Source organism: Coregonus lavaretus (genome assembly GCF_964263955.1).
Source record: "Coregonus lavaretus genome assembly, chromosome: 1".
Lineage (NCBI taxonomy): Eukaryota > Metazoa > Chordata > Actinopteri > Salmoniformes > Salmonidae > Coregonus > Coregonus lavaretus.
In genome coordinates, this window is record NC_139988.1 from 10,186,706 (window position 1) to 10,204,356 (window position 17,651).

Genomic DNA, 17,651 nt, shown 5'->3' on the forward strand with positions numbered 1-17,651 from the left:
TAGAATGATTGGGAATGCGAAAATGCAACATTTTAGTGTGTGACATAAAAAAAAATGTTGCATTCTTTAAATGCCAGGATGTCATACTCATTTTGGCTTTTCATCTATAGTGAGGGAAAAAAGTATTTGATCCTCTGCTGATTTTGTACGTTTGCCCACTGACAACGAAATGATCAGTCTATAATTTTAATGGTAGATTTATTTGAACAGTGAGAGACAGAATAACAACGAAAAAATCCAGAAAAATGCATGTCAAAAATGTTATAAATTGATTTGCATTTTAATGAGGGAAATAAGTATTTGACCCCCTCTCAATCAGAAAGATTTCTGGCTCCCAGGTGTCTTTTATACAGGTAACGAGCTGAGATTAGGAGCACACTCTTAAAGGGAGTGCTCCTAATCTCAGTTTGTTACCTGTATAAAAGACACCTGTCCACAGAGGCAATCAATCAATCAGATTCCAAACTCTCCACCATGGCCAAGACCAAAGAGCTCTCCAATGATGTCAGGGACAAGATTGTAGACCTATTCAAGGCTGGAATGGGCTACAAGAACATTGCCAAGCAGCTTGGTGAGTAGGTGACAACAGTTGGTGCGATTATTCGCAAATGGAAGAAACACAAAAGAACTGTCAATCTCCCTCGACCTGGGGCTCCATGCAAGATCTCACCTTGTGGAGTTGCAATGATCATGAGAACGGTGAGGAATCAGCCCAGAACTACACGGGAGGATCTTGTCAATGATCTCAAGGCAGCTGGGACCATAGTCACCAAGAAAACAATTGGTAACACACTATGCCGTGAAGGACTGAAATCCTGCAGCGCCCGCAAGGTCCCCCTGCTCAATAAAGCACATATACAGGGCCGTCTGAAGTTTGCCAATGAACATCTGAATGATTCAGAGGAGAACTGGGTGAAAGTGTTGTGGTCAGATGAGACCAAAATCGAGCTCTTTGGCATCAACTCAACTCGCCGTGTTTGGAGGAGGAGGAATGCTGCTTATGACCCCTAGAACACCATCCCCACCGTCAAACATGGAGGTGGAAATATTATGCTTTGGGGGTGTTTTTCTGCTAAGGGGACAGGACAACTTCACCGCATCAAAGGGACGATGGAGGGGCCATGTACCGTCAAATCTTGGGTGAGAACCACCTTCCCTCAGCCAGGGCATTGAAAATGGGTTGTGGATAGGTATTCCAGCATGACAATGACCCAAAACACACGGCCAAGGCAACAATGGAGTGGCTCAAGAAGAAGCACATTAAGGTCCTGGAGTGGCCTAGCCAGTCTCCAGACCTTAATCCCATAGAAAATCTGTGGAGGGAGCTGAAGGTTCGAGTTGCCAAACGTCAGCCTCGAAACCTTAATGACTTGGAGAAGATCTGCAAAGAGGAGTGGAACAAAATCCCTCCTGAGATGTGTACAAACCTGGTGGCCAACTACAAGAAACGTCTGACCTCTGTGATTGCCAACAAGGGTTTTGCCACCAAGTACTAAGTCATGTTTTGCAGAGGGGTCAAATACTTATTTCCCTCATTAAAATGCAAATCAATTTATAACATTTTTGACATGCGTTTTTCTGGATTTTTTTTGTTGATATTCTGTCTCTCACTGTTCAAATAAACCTACCATTAAAATTATAGACTGATCATGTCTTTGTCAGTGGGCAAACATACAAAATCAGCAGGGGATCAAATACTTTTTTTCCCTCATTGTAGTAGAATTCGCTGCACACTATTGAGGAAGAGAATCGTCTTTTCAGACCAACGTGTGTTTGACAAAATCTGATAATCAGATAACAGGGGACAAGCTATACCAAAATGAACAAATGGCAGGAAACAACACAATTGCTCATTAGATGACACTCTCGGTATGGGTGAGCCTAGTATGTTGATATTTGTTGCTTACTGCATACGTTTTTACTAAACAGTATATTCTAAATTGTATGTAGTGTGATTAGTACACAGTATGCAGTTTTAGTAAGTAGACAAGCCAGATTTCAGACAGCTACTGTATAGAGTATGTATTGGATTTATCCTTCTGTCCGAAATCTAAGTTTATCTAGAAGACAGGAGGTGAAAGATTATCCACTACATCTCAATACTCTACACATCTAATCATTGCTTCTCCTTGTCTCCTCTCTCACCAGTAAGAATCTTGAGCCATGCTTGCTGTAGAATAAACCCAGACTACCTCATCTGAAGAGTGACTGCAGTGATCATGTCCATCCTGCTGGAGGAAGGAACATCACATCTAAACCCTTTATCTGGCCCCCCACTGGAGGAGAGAGTAAACTAGGCCCCCCAGAAACCAGGAAGCTCCTCTGCTGATCCAATGGTCACAGGGTTAATCAAAGGTCACACAGGTAATCAGAGGTCACAGGGTTAATCAGAGGTCACAGGGTTCATCATAGGTCACCGAGCTTCTGTCAACCTCGGTCATCTGCTGTCAGTCACCCCAGAGAGAAGCTCTGCCAGAGAGAATGGTTCAGTAGGACGCCACCAGAACAGTGTTTAAAGTGAGATGGTCAAACCTTTCCAAACTGCTTAAACCTCAGCTAATGAGTATAAAAGGCTCACAACAGTACAAGCCCAAGTAGTGCACCATCATTCCTCATACTATGCAATGCTAGGGAGAACATGTGTGATAGTTGTACATAGAGCCTTAGTGATCAGCTATAGTCCTGCCTTGTAGCCACAAAGCAGTAAGGGTTGTTCCAGCTACAATATTGGGATCATGGGATCAAGGCTGGGGCAGTTGATCAATATTTTCCTGCTTATCTGACAGTCGCAGCCAGTTTTTATTTGGACTGTTTCAGATTATTCACGCTTTTCTTTGCACATTTGACTGTCTGTTTGCATTCTGTCGATGTTGATGCTGACTGTAAGCTCACTCCTGCCCTCTAGAGTGACTATGAAAGTCCAGATATGTTGTTGTAGTTCTGCCAGTTTTCCAATGTACAATAGGGATGCAATACTTCTGATTAATTCAACAGCTTTATGAAGGACAACTGTTGTCGACATTTAGAAAGATGTGAACATTGTTTTCTAACGTTAGGCAGTATCTTATATACATGATAGTGAGCATTTATCAATAAAATACAACACTATAGACAAGTAGTTTTCTACTGCTGAATACAACCTACTACTATTGGTAGAACTAGAACACTGAGATCATTTAGGTGTCAGTCTTTCCAGAATATTTCTGAATATCACATTATGATATGTGGTCAAATGAAATATAAAAAGGTTATACACCATAGGAAGCTAAGCACGATACAGGTCTATACATGAGGAATACCTAAGACAAACTAACTAGCTACTCCTTTTTTTTTAATCAGCCATGTCGATAAAAAAAAAAAAACGATTTATGGTTGATGATTGTTACAAACCTCTCCTGACTTTTTGGCTGAGAATATATTTTCTACAAACATAATCCAACATCCAGATATTGTTCTAGACTAATGGCTCTCACCATGATTGGAAATATGAAATAATGCATTTAGAAATTACGTTTACAAATGAATCAAAGACATTCTGGCTACCTACATTTCTTTCCATGACAGACTGACCAGGTGAATTTACAATTTCCCCCCCAAAAATTGTACTATATTTTTTACTTTCTTATACAGTACCAGTCAAAAGTTTGGACACCTACTCATTCCAGGGTTTTTCTTAATTTTTACTATTTTCTACATTGTAGAATAATAGTGAAGACATCAAAACTATGAAATAACACATATGGAATCATGTAGTAACCATAAAAGTATTAAACAAATCAAAATATATTTTATATTTGAGATTCTTCAAATAGCCACCCTTTGCCTTGATGACAGCTTTGCACACTCTTGGCATTCTCTCAACCAGGTTCACCTGGAATGCTTTTCCAACAGTCTTGAAGGAGTTCCCACATATGCTGAGCACTCGTTGGTTGCTTTTCCTTCACTCTGCGGTCCAACTCATCCCAAACCATCTCAATTGGGTTGAGGTCGGGGGATTGTGGAGGCCAGGTCATCTGATGCAGCACTACATCACTCTCCTTCTTGGTAAAATAGCCCTTACACAGCCTGGAGGTGTGTTGTGTCATTGTCCTATTGAAAAACAAATCATAGTCCCACTAAGCCCAAACCAGATGGGATGTTGTATCACTGCAGAATGCTGTGGTAGCCATGCTGGTTAAGTGTGCCTTGCATTCTACATAAATCACAGACAGTGTCACCAGCAAAGCACCCCCACACCATAACACCTCCTCCTTCATGCTTAACGGTGGGAAATACACATGCGGAGATCATCCGTTCACCCATACCGCGTCTCACAAAGCCATGGCGGTTGGAACCAAAAATCTCAAATTTGGACTCCAGACCAAAGGACAAATTTCCACCGGTCTAATGTCCATTGCTCATGTTTCTTGCACACTCAGCACCCCTACTGCCCGGGCAAGACAAAATATTTAAGTGCCTTTGAACAAGGTATGGTAGCTGGGTTTTTCACGCTCAACAGTTTCCCTTGTGTATCAAGAATGATCCACCACCCAAAGGACATCCAGCCAACTTGACACAACTGTGGGAAGCATTGGAGTCAACATGGGCCAGCATCCCTGTGGAACGCTTTTGATACCTTGTAGAGTCCATGCCACGACTAATTGAAGCTGTTCTTAGGGCAAAGGTGGTGCAACTCAATATTAGGAATGTTTAGGGCTGTCCCCGACAAAAAACAAAATCTTGGTCGACCGAGTGTTTTAATAAAAGCGACTATATATAACGGAGCTTATGACGCAAAGTAGTCGGTTTAATTAAATAATTAAGATACACAAACGACTCAAGAGGGAGTCAGAGATCAAGATAACCTAACCAGAAGAAAAAAAAACTGTTGCCGACGCTCCTTCTCCAGCTGCTGCTGGCCTTTGCAGATTCTTCCGTTATGCTCCTGAAGTTGCTGGGAATAGGCTACACCAGGGGTCTGCAACCTTTTCCATTTAGTGTCAATGTATCTTACCATTTCCGATCTGCGTGCCAGTTATGATTTTCATATGCACATTTTAGTGGAACAGTTTCATTTCATTTATAATAGTCTTTGTATCTCAAAAAAATAATTGTCATGTGGTCAATCTAAATTCTATCTATATCTAAATGAAAATGATACAAATCTATAAGTAACTTCTATTGCCATTGCCAACTATGTAAAAATAGCCTACATAAAGCCAACAAACAAAAACATTGCAGCCTGCAGGTAGACTATATCCTGATAAATATAAATATCCTATAAATCACATTGGCTACGCATGGCCTGTCTGCAACAAACTTGAAACATTGTATCAACTATTAACTTGGGTACAGCCTGAAGCTTGAGCTAGCAAACTTTCAACATGGTATAAATATTCTGGGCCCTGTTTCCCGCGCCAGTGAGCTCCAGACAGACATAGCTGTAGGCTATTTGTGCAAGGGATAAGAAGTAATCATCTATTTTATGACGTTTCCACTGGATCAGAGCATGACATTTTCCCCTTTCATGCCAAGTGGATATCGAAAAGGAGAGAGCTGGAGATATTTTTCAAATACATTGAGGTTCTATTGTCATGCTCAATGGATTCTGAAAACAGACTTGGTTTACTTGCTGTTTGAGGTGAAGAAAAAAATACTTTGAGAAGCTCCAGAGCTCATTAGGTAAGACAATCAGAAATACTATCAGACATCCCCAAATGGGCACATTTATAGGCCAGGTAGCCTAGGCCTACTTCTAGGTCTATATGCGTAATTAGGTGCGCGTCCTTACTCAACATTGACAGTAGCGCTCCAAAGAAAATATCATTAATACATTGACAGAATTCGTAAATGGAATTAAATAAACCAAAACTTGTTTCTCACAAGTGTAGCATAGGTTGTGAGCTCTGCAAACAACGTGTCCACTCCGACAATGAGAACGGTAAACTACTAATAATAATATGAATGCATTAACCGAAATTCCCCTAACCAAACAAAAATTCTAAATTCTAAATTATAGGAATTAACGGTAAATGTAGCCTACTACTGGTGATACATGTAATGGGGAATTGATCATAGACACTAACAATCAAAGAGCAAACTATTTACACAATGAAGTTCTGAAACAATGAGAGATGTGCCTTCTACATCTTACCTACACGCTCCTTCTTGGACCGTGGTATCCCCGCGGCCTCCTCAATGGATTAGTCCACAGAGACAAGCGCAAATCAGACAGTTGCAAAACTATTTGCAACTGCTCTACAAAAAAAATATTGGCCGACCAACAGCCTATGGACCAAAGAATCGACCAGTAGACTAAATGGGCTCAGCCCTAAAGGTGTTCCTAATGTTTTGTATACTCATGTGTACACAACATTGAACAATGATAACAAACATTGCTGCAATGCGTAATAAACAAGACACCCTCTGCACTTTAGTAACTTCTACTTTAGTAGTCACTAATTTCACACTTTTTGGTAAATGAAGTAGCATATTTATAGGGAAGAAAATGACTCCATAACAAATGGAACTGTGAGCCCTTATTAACCATGCCGTTCAATACGGAATTCTATTGTAGATGATACTCATCTAAGATTTCCACAAATGTATATATTTAAAGAAAATGTGATTACAATCCTAATATTTGTGTATGATTGTATTGCTTTGATATGCAAAGCTGCCGTCCTGCCATGCTCAGCCTTTCCCTTGCAAAGCCTTATTTGATATTTTTACTCTGTAGGTTTGGTGGCTACATCATACACTGTAAATCATATTGACATAATAAATAGTTGAAATTATGATAGTGTTCCTCTCTGCTTCAGTACTATTGTGGTAATACCAGTATGTCTGACATTTAGCCTATGAAACATTACACTGACCTTATATCAAGATGTGATTTTTTGTGTTGTAAAAAAACAACTACATAATACAAATTTTACAACTCAGTCCTTTATCAACATAAATATATTTCAATCTGATTATGTGCTTCTTTGCGGGCGGTGCAGTTGCTGTACCAGGCGGTGATACAGCCCGACAGGATGCTCTCAATTGTGCATCTGTAAAAGTTTGTGAGGGTTTTAGGTGCAAAGACAAATTTCTTCAGCCTCCTAAGGTTGAAGAGGCTCTGTTGCGCCTTCTTCACCACACTGTCTGTGTGGGTGGACCATTTCAGTTTGTCAGTGATGTGTACGCCAAGGAACTTGAAGCTTTCCACCTTCTCCACTGCGGTCCCGTCGATGTGGATAGGGGGGTGCACCCTCTGCTGTTTCCTGAAGTCCACGATCATCTCCTTTGTTTTGTTGATGTTGAGTGAGAGGTTATTTTCCTGGCACCACACTCCCATAGCCCTCACCTCCTCCCTGTAGGCTGTTTCAGCATTGTTGGTAATCAAGCCTACTACGGTTGTGTCGTCTGCAAACTTGATGATTGAGTTGGAGGCGTGCTTGGCCACGCTTTCGTTGCTGAACAGGGAGTACAGGAGTGGGCTGAGCACGAATGGGGGCAGTACCAATAATTCTGTAGAAACAATGAGAATAGAAGGGTTCAGAACTTTTGTGAAATGTCACAGTACAGTTGAAAAATATATGGCAAATAGAAATCCAATATGGTTGGTGTTAAGCAATAGATGGGAGGTGTTGAATGGAGCTGAAGGACGGGACTAATAACAACAAGATAACTAATGTAAAGCATACTGTGTCCATAATAAGTACATAGGTTATAGGTTGAGAGCTTTTGTGAAAGAGCACAGTTAGAAAGATATGGCATATAGAAGCAAACCAGATGGACATCATGAAAATGATCGGATAGGTTGTGGGTTGATGAAGTTCAGGAGTAAAAACAAACAAAATATAATTATTGTACAATTGACTGTGTCCATAAAATGTATATAGTATGTTTAAGCTGGAAGTAGAGGCCTAAGCATTGTTGTTCACTAGTTTACTCCAATTAGGGAAGGGGTGGTGGGGTTGGAAAGTAATAAAGGGAAATATATATATGTATATTATATGTATGTATGTATGTATATATATATATTTGCGAGAAGAAAAAAAACATATGGGGGATTGGAAGTGATGCAGACAATTACATTGATGGAAGTTACAATGTATCTGCAATATTAAAGCTACACCTATAAGAAAAGAAAAAAATTAAATAATAATAATAATAATAATTCTACACAAGTGACTGACTACTTGTTGGGAAGAAGAGGAAGGAGAATATAAGAGGAAGGAGAATAGGGTCGTGTTCATTTAGGAAACGCTACAAAAATAAGTCTACAACAACTACAAGTAGTCCATTTTCTTCCATTTAGTAAACACCACCCAGGTATCCTGAATTAGTAAATCGGGAACAGTAGATCTTTCCTTCTATTGACAAGCATGTTTAATCACAATGTCAGCAACACAATTACATAAAAACCTACAAATCCTGGGCAAAACAGGGTCAGATGCTGCCTTTGAAAGTTGACAATGCGTCGGCATTAGTCCCTTCAGGAGATAATATAGGTGGCACACCACACAGTCCATCTGAGCTAAATCATCTGATTGCCATGTCAGTTGGTGCCTGTCTTTGCCCCCCTCATCCTCGCGAACTTGGCCTCCTCATCCAGCTCATCCATGATCTTCTCCTGTTTCACTGAGTAAAACGTGTAGGCATCTAGGAGGAGCAAAGTCAAGGCAAATGTGCTGACAGAGGCAAGGGATGTGCTGGCTAAAAAGCTATCTATAGTCGTTTTCAACATCATCATACATTTATGGCAGACATGTTCTATATCGTGGAGCTCCGCCCCATAGGGGAGCTCTGCTCCTAGTGGGTTACCCTCTGCCCTAAGGCAGCAACAGCCTGAAACAAAATTATGCACACACCTGCAGCCAATGGGAGCACAGGTGTCCCTATAAGAGGGGATGCCTCCCCTCAATCAGCCTACCATTATCTTCAGCGACTGGACGACTAGACTGAAGAAGCCAAGAAGAGACGAAGAGAAGACTCAGGAAGAAATCGCCGTCGATGAGCCAGCCATCGACGTCTTCTAATATGAGCACACCAGGAGATTTTCCACCCCCAAAAGCCCTTTTCAGGGCTCAGTGCCGATGTTCCTCCAAGGCATCTGCGGACCCCCACGACCTCGGTTTCGTGTGTTTGGGGCCGCAGCATGCCAAGGAAGGGACCGGCAATCCCCCTAATTGCGCCTCCTGCGCCCTCCTTCCTATGAAGGTGAGGAAGCAGCGTTGGGCGTTCTTTAGGGAGGATATCCCCCTAGAGGATGTACTGTCTCTTCTCGCCTCTGCTTCAGAGGCGTCGTCGGACAGTGCTGGCTCAGGGGATGACAAGGAGAGAGACGCAGAGATGGATGTTCCAATGGAACAATCCGACCCTCTGACGCCAACCTTCAAGACCCCCTTCCCTTTGGGGAGTGTGAGATCTGAAGGCTCCTTGTGCGATGACGACACGGGCTCTGTTACGTCAGCAGCCCTGTCCTTCGCAGCGGCCTCTCTGCGTTCGGACTTTCCCGAACTCATTGAGAGAGCCGCGAATCGACTTGAGATAGCGCTGCCCCCTGCTCCCCCCCCTGTGGAGGTCGACATGATGGAGGGCGGCCCCTACTCTAGACCGAGAAAGGCAGCTGAGCCAATGGCTCCTGCTATGCCTTCTCTCGGAAAATATGTCGAGGGCTCGTGGGATACACCCCTGGCGGCGCGTTCGCCGGCCAGAGTGTACACCCCATTCACGAGAGTGGCTGGACGTGAGTGGGCTGCCAAGGGAATCCCTAGGCTCGAGAGCGCCATGGCGGCGTATCTAGTGCCGGGTTCGAGTCCCTGGGCGGCCTCCAAGAAAGCCACCTTGCCAGCACAAAAGGACAGACTCACAGCACAGCTGGCTGAGAAGTCCTTTACGCTGGGAGCCCAGGCTGTGTCAGCGGCTAACAACATTGCCCTCCTCGCGGCCTCCCTATCCCGTCTAACAACGGGTAGGTCTGAGTTGACCAGCGAGGAGATTGAAGAGGCGTCCAGGATTTCTGGCGCTATTCTTCATCTGACACAGGCGTCAGCGATATGCGCAGGCCGGTCCATGGCCACCTCGGTGGTCATGGAACGTCACCTCTGGCTGTCAATGACGGCTATGAAGGAGACGGACAGAGCCTCGCTGCTAAACGCTCCCGTCTCTAGCGAGGGCCTCTTTGGGGTCGCCGTTAAGGAGGCGACGGAGCGTTTCGGCAAGCTAGACGAAGAGAGGAAGCACCTGGCTAAACACCTGCCATTGGCAGGCAAGTTTAGCAGGGCCTCAACTAACCCGTCAACCTCTAACGCCCCCAGTAGAACTACAGGGAGGCGACGGGCCAGGCGACAGGCGCCTACCACCGACAGCAGGCGAGCGGGCTCGGCCCCCCCAGCGACGACAGTGGTGGCGACGATTCCGCCGGCGAGAGAGGTCGTCACAAAACCGTCCTGGCAAGGTCAGCCAGAAACGACGGCGTCAATGACGGGACGAGGGGGAGAGGACGGATGACGGCTCGGCGCTGGACGCGACAGAGCCCACTGTTCCCCCCCAACCTATTGTTCAGGGCATGGAGGGAAATGTTTATTGTTGTTATGTGAATAAAGAGTTGGCTCCCACTGACATTGTCACAAAAGAGCCCTTTTTCCATGACACATTGCAGAGTACTACATGTCCTATGAATCTCTCCCACCATCCTGAGTGTAGCTCAACCCACCGAAGGTGCGTAGTTGAACACACACAGGAGAGGAAGGAGAAAAAGGTAGCAAGGCGTAGCCTTAGCTCACCTAATAAAGATATTTTACTACAGACTCCTAGGAGCTCTGTAGTAAAGGTCTCACATAGCAGGCAGCTGTCTCAGTCTAAGTATGACATGAAGACGCAGCCGCTAGCTGGGAATGACGCCTTGCTTCAGGCTAACGCCTCAGCAAGCGCAGTTCAGACCTGTGCGACGTTCACGGAGGGCCGAAATACTAGAGTTACAGGTGTAACCGATGTATGGGCGCCCCCGGTTAATTCAGAACGTAACAATACCCACTACTCTGAGTACAGCTCACCACACCTAGAGTGTGCAGTTGAGCAACCTCATGAGACCAGTGAAAAAGAGGTATTGTGGCGCCACCTTGTGGTACCAGTTAGAGACCACACTTTCCAGACTGTTGAGTACTGCAGTGGACGGATCTCATGGCAAGCAGCATTCTCAGTCAGACAATGACATGATGACGCAATTGCTATCCGGAGAGGGCGCTCTGTCTCAGGTTAATACCTCGGTCAGTGCAGCTCAAAACCGTGCTACGTTCACGGAGGGCCGGAATACTAGAGTTACAGACGTAACTGACGTATCAAGGCCTCCGATTCTCTCAGAACGAGCTGATGTTTCCTCTCCCTTTCGAGGGGGGCCCGCCTTGGGCTATTCCACCAACCCAGTGTTGGGGAATAGCGGCGGCGAGGGCCATAGAGGAATACAGGTCCTTCCTACTGGATGCACCACAGCTTCGTGCGCGCCCGCTTTCTCTGCATTGCTGGCAGTGGCAACGAAGCTGTACCCTCTCACGCTGGCTAGAACAGACGTTGCAGAAGGGTTATACCCTCCAATTCCATCGAACCCCACCCCCGTTCAGGGGAGTGGTGGAGGGCGGTGATGAAAACGCCAGACAAAGTGGCCGCTCTGATGTCAGAGATTACGGAACTTTTGGCGAAGGAGGCGGTCACAGTAGTTCCCCGGGAGCAAAGGAACAAAGGGCTATATTCGCCTTATTTCCTAGTGCCCAAAAAGACGGGGGGAGTGAGGCCGATTTTGGATTTACGCACTCTCAACGAGAGCATAACCAAACGACCCTTCCGAATGCTGACGACAAAACGTCTACTGGAATGTGTCCTGAAAGGAGACTTTTGTACAAGCATAGACCTAAAGGACGTGTACTTCCATGTGCCGATACAATCGCGTCACAGGAAGTTTCTGCGGTTCGCCTTTCAAGGGGTGGCGTACGAGTTCACGAGGATGCCATTCGGGTACGCCCTGGCACCTCGAACGTTTTCCAAATGTGTGGAGGCGGCATTGGAACCGTTGCGTCGTCAAGGGAAAAGGCTATTAGCCTACCTAGACGACCTGCTGGTTCTCGCCCCGTCAGCAGAGCTGGTGTTCACTCACACAACACAGACAGTGATTCATCTCACGCGTCTGGGGTTCGCTGTGAATTGGAAAAAGAGCGCACCCTGGCCCAGTCATCAGATTGTCTACCTGGGGCTACAGCTAGACACTGTAATGATGAGGGCTCGAATTTCGGACCCTCGAAGGGTAGCATTGTTGCTAGCCCTGAGGAAGTGTCGTCCGAATCGCACAGTGACGGCGCTGTCGATCATGTCACTTTTGGGTCTCATGTCGTCAGCCCACTCTGTGGTTCCGCTGGGACTCCTGCACATGCGCAGAATACAGCGATGGTTCGCCCAACTAAGACTAGACCCAGTGCGTCAACGTCATCGGTTGGTGGTGGTTCCTCTCTCGCTAAGAGCAGACCTGGACTATTGGAGGAATCCGAGCGTTCTCACGCACGGAGTCCCGATGGGCAAGGTGTCATCCTACATTCCAGTATTTACAGATGCTTCTCTGACTGGATGGGGAGGGACATGTCAGACTCAAGCGATAGGAGGTGTGTGGCCTCAATCAGGTCATCACATAAACCTCTTGGAGTTGGAAACGGTTCGACTGGTTCTGACCCACTTCGCGCCTACCCTTCGGGGTCGCGATGTGCTGGTCTGGTCAGACAACCGGACCACAGTGGCTCACATAAATCGCCAGGGAGGAGTCAGGTCTCCTGTTCTCCACCGGGCGGCAGAGGAATTGTGGCTGTGGGCTCACAAGCACCTTCGCTCGTTGAGAGCAGCACACATTCCGGGCTACTTGAACGTAGGAGCAGACCTCATGTCAAGAGGGGGTCCTCGAGACGACGAGTGGTGTCTGCATCCGGACATTGTTCTCCAAATTTGGGAACAGTTCGGGAGAGCCGAGGTGGATCTATTCGCGTCACGCGTGAACGCGCAATGTCCCCTATGGTTCTCTCTGAGGGAACAGGACGAACCACCACTGGGAAGAGATGCATTCGCGCACTACCCGTGGCCGAAAGTTCTCCTGTATGCATTCCCTCCGCTGTCTTGCATTCTCCCACTGCTAGCCAGGGTGAGGTCAGGGGGGCGGTCAGTGATACTGATAGTGCCCGATCGCCCGGGGGCTCCTTGGTTTGCGGAGATGAGTCAGATGTTGATTGCGCCACCTTGGCCAATTCCACATCGACGGGACGCGTTGACCCAGGCGGGAGGCTCGATAGGGCAGTGGCCCATAATCGGCCAACCACTGAAGGCTTGGTTCCTGAATGGGACAGGTTGAGGCGCCGTGGGTTATCTGATGCAGTGATCAGAACCATACAGGGTGCACGAGCCGGTTCCACTTCTAGGATGTATACCAGCAGATGGAACGTTTTTTCACGATGGTGTGACACACAGGGTGTGGACCCCATGAACTGTCAGGTTGAGAGTGTGCTCTCTTTTCTGCAGTTTATGTTTGATAAGCAGAAATCGCCCTCCACCATTAGAGTGTTTGCAGCAGCGATTTCAGCTGGTCATGAGGGGTTTGGCGGAACGAATGTGTTCAGCCACCCTCTAGTGAAACGTTTCTTATTGGGAACGCGGCGGCTTAGGCCAATGCCTGGGATTTGGCTTTGGTACTCGAAGCGCTATGTAAGTCGCCTTTTCGAGCCATTGAATCAAATACCCCTCAAGATGCTGTCTATCAAGACGGCACTGTTGCTCGCTTTGACTACCGCTAAGCGTGTCAGTGATTTGTGTGCTCTGTCGACGAGACCCGACTGCCTTGCCATTAATGGCGATCTGAGCAGAGCGGTGTTACGTCCTAAACCGGCGTTTGTGCCGAAGGTTATTAGCAGTGCATATAGATCACAGACCGTGGAGTTGTGGGCTTTTTCTCCCCCTCCTCATGGGGAGAGGAGTGAGGAAACGCTTCATTGTCTGTGCCCAGTGCGCGCTTTGGCGTGTTACGTTGAGCGCACAGCAGTGATTAGGTCATCGCCTCAGCTGTTTGTGTGTCACGGTGCGGCTGCATTAGGTAGACCACTTTCAAAACAGCGATTGTCTCATTGGCTTTGTGAAGGCATTGAGACAGCTTACGAGGCAGCGGGGCGACAATTGCCTCAGGGTATCAGAGCTCACTCCACTCGTGGAGTAGCAGCTTCTACTGCCCTTTTCAGAGGAACAGGGGTAGAGGATATTTGTAGAGCAGCGTCGTGGTCGACACCGTCTCCATTTATCAGTTTCTATCTCTTAGATATGTCTTCTAACTCTTTGGCTCGATCTGTACTCAGCGTGGCTGAAGGGAGATCTTGAGCAAGGAAGAGAAAAAGCAGGACTGTGGACGTAGGTGTCCATCAGGTCCGCTTTGGTTAGGAAGACGTATTTTTGATAGATATGTTTTCTAACTCTTTGGCTCGGTCTGTACTCAGCAAAGCTGAAAGGAGATTTTGAGCCAGGAAGAGAGGATAAAGCAGGACTGGGGACACAGGTTTCCATCAGGTCCGCTTTGGTTAGGAAAACATGTTTTTTGATAGATAGGCTTTCTATCTCTCTGGCTCGATTTGTACTCAGCATAGCTGAAGGGGAATCTTGAGCTAAAAAGAGAGAAAAAGCAGGACGATGGACACAGGTCTCTATCAGGTCCGCTTTGGATAGGAAAGCATATCTTGTGGCATGACTCCTGACTGACAGGTTCAGTACAGTAGAGGCATGTATTGACTTGACAGAATGTGAGGTCATCTATCTGATTGTTCAGTTTAGTATGACCTATGTTTTGTTCCTGCCCACTAATCTCTGGGATTCCATTGAGTGAGTGAGGCGGTCTACCGTGTACATAATGTAGAGTGACACTTGGTGTCATTCCATTAGTGGTCGGTAGTGTTTTCACAGGATATTGAGGCACATCTATCTGCTAGTACAGATTAGTATAGCTTCTATTCTGGTGATCTGCCCACTAGTCAGTGGCATTGCCATTGAACTAGGTGGGGCGGGTCTTTAACCGATGACGCGGTATATTGTGACGCCCGTATGGGTTCTTGGTTGCAGTACTGCGGGAATTGGTTGCAGCCATTGCTAGGCTTGACCTTTTCATTTTTTAATGGGAAGTGTTAGGCTCGGCAGGGAGTACATTTTGGAGCGCTACGCTCCGCCTTAAACCACTAGGAGCAGAGCTCCCCTATGGGGCGGAGCTCCACGATATAGAACGATTAGTTACTGGAGTGTAACTCCAGTTCTATGAGTGGAGCGGAGCCCGATAGGACTTAAGGCCCTGCCGACCCTCTCTAGTCTCGCTGAAGATAATATCTCGGGAGGCTGATTGAGGGGAGGCATCCCCTCTTATAGGGACACCTGTGCTCCCATTGGCTGCAGGTGTGTGCATACTTTTGTTTCAGGCTGTTGCTGCCTTAGGGCAGAGGGTAAACCACTAGGAGCAGAGCTCCCCTATGGGGCTCCGCTCCACTCATAGAACTGGAGTTACACTCCGGTAACTAATCGTTTTACACTCATCATCACCAGCTTTCACTGTAGCAGCTTACAATAACGTGACATGCTGAGAGAGCTACTTAGGTAGCTAGTTTGCCAATTAGTGAACCAGAAACTGGGCTTACAGGAGACGCTGAATATGACGACCCAAAGTTGAATATTGCGATTCGATTAAAGGAGAATCGCTATATTCAACGTCTCCTGTAAACCCAGATTTTGGTTAAGTCAATTAGCTAACTCGCTTGCTACAAGTCATGCTGCTCTTCACCATTACAACGTGAATTTCATAACATTTCTACAATGACTTGCAGCTTCAAGGACCTTAATGAATGACTGGTTGACTTTACCTGCTAAGCTATGGCAAACGTTACCATGGCTTGCTATATCATGCCGGTTAGTGCAAGTTAGCTCTTACGTAGCTAGCTAGTTCACCTTATGTGACTGTTTGACAAGGATACAAATTCCCATTACAAAGGCTCCGATTGCAAGTCCTGTTGCAATATTACGGCCCCTCAGTTGCTGAGATTTCTTCTTCCATTGCGCAAGCTCCACTTGTCTGATGAAGTAGAACTCGTCCCTGGTAAGATCCTCCTTGTTTGGATCTATTCTCTTGGCAAAAGGGACTTCAGGATCCACCGTCGGTTTCTGTTTAGACATTTTTCCGACGACCAGACTGGTCTGCTTGTGCAAAACTAAAATAGGTCCCTCAGACGTTGCCTTCTTCTTCTTCTTCTTCTTCTTCTTCTGTAGGTTTTATTTGGCGGTTGGCAACCAACTTTAAAGTCCATTACCACCACCAACTGGACTGGAGTGTGGACCAGAGACAGTGAAGGTCTAAATCCTACCCAATAATCTCGTCTACCTAAGGAAACTAAATACATAATTAAATACTACATCCCCTGAAGATTTCCCCAGCAGTTCACTTAATCCTGGCTCTTTAACCCCATTACTCCTCAAATCTAATAATAATCACTCCCTTTCTCTCACATATTTCTGACACTGAAATAGAACATGTTCCACTGTCTCCATCTCCTCCTGACAATGATCACACCACCCAGTCGGATGTTTCCACACGACTTTCAATGTACTATTGAGCCTTGTGTGTCCCAGTCTCACCCTGGTGACTACACTTTCCTTCCTTCTCTCTCGGCCTGAGGACCTCCCTGCCCCCACCTTTTCCTGGATCTTATACAGATGTCTTCCCTTACACTCCCTGTTCCACAACTCTTGCCACTTATTTTTAACCACTGTTCTTATTAATCCCTTGGCTTCTGCTTTACTGATTCCATCTCAACATTAGGATGTTTAAGAGCCTGCTTGGCAATAATATCCACTTCCTCATTCCCCTCTACTCCCACATGAGCTGGTACCCAGAGGAACATCACAAATACCCCCATCTGTTTCACCCTATACAAACACTGCAAACCTCATACAATACATCCTGTCTGCCCTGAGACACACATGAATTTAAGCTCATCAGTGCTGCACAGGAGTCAGAGCAGATGACTACCCTGTCTGGCCACACCTCCTCCACCCACTCTGCAGCCAATAGTATGGCCAACAACTCCATTGTGTAAACAGATAAATGATCTGTTGCTCTTTTCGTCACTGCCACCTTAAACTCAGGCACACTAAAAGCTGCTCCTGTCCTCCCTGTTTTAGGGTCCTTAGATCCATCTGTGAATATATTCAAAAAAGCATAGTATTGTGTTCACTTACAACTGAATCTACTCCTTCCTCAACATCTCTTACCCTCTCAAACAACCCTAGATCTATCACTGGTTGGGAGAAACCAAGGTGGGATAGCAGGAAGAAGGAAATAAAGAGAGGTGAGCAAAATGTTTAATATGTTGTATTTGTAACATAGTTAACTATTAAATGCATTAGAGGTGTAATGTTAGATCAGCTAATGTTAACCTGGCCGTTTGTTACTTTCTTTCTGAATTAATTAACGAATTGGCTTGAATCCTGGGCTATGTATTAATTTGCATTGTTTTTGGTTTAGTTTTTTAGCTAATTCTAACAGTCAGGCATCGAAAATGTATGGCAATATGAAAAAGGATATAATATTTGATCAAAAACGCATGGTGCTGAGTGCTTTTACTTAAACCACA

General features: G+C 45.8%; 1 protein-coding gene across 1 annotated transcript; it reads right to left on the reverse strand.

Annotated features, from left to right (window-relative positions):
• Nucleotides 1-8,527: 8,527 nt before the first annotated feature.
• coa3a (cytochrome C oxidase assembly factor 3a) lies at nucleotides 8,528-16,194 on the reverse strand (the record flags this gene model as incomplete). The annotated part of the gene is made up of 2 exons (XM_084158438.1): nucleotides 8,528-8,631; nucleotides 15,996-16,194. The coding sequence occupies 2 exons, from the start codon at nucleotides 16,192-16,194 to the stop codon at nucleotides 8,528-8,530; spliced, it is 303 nt and encodes a 100-aa protein (XP_084014564.1).
• Nucleotides 16,195-17,651: the final 1,457 nt, after the last annotated feature.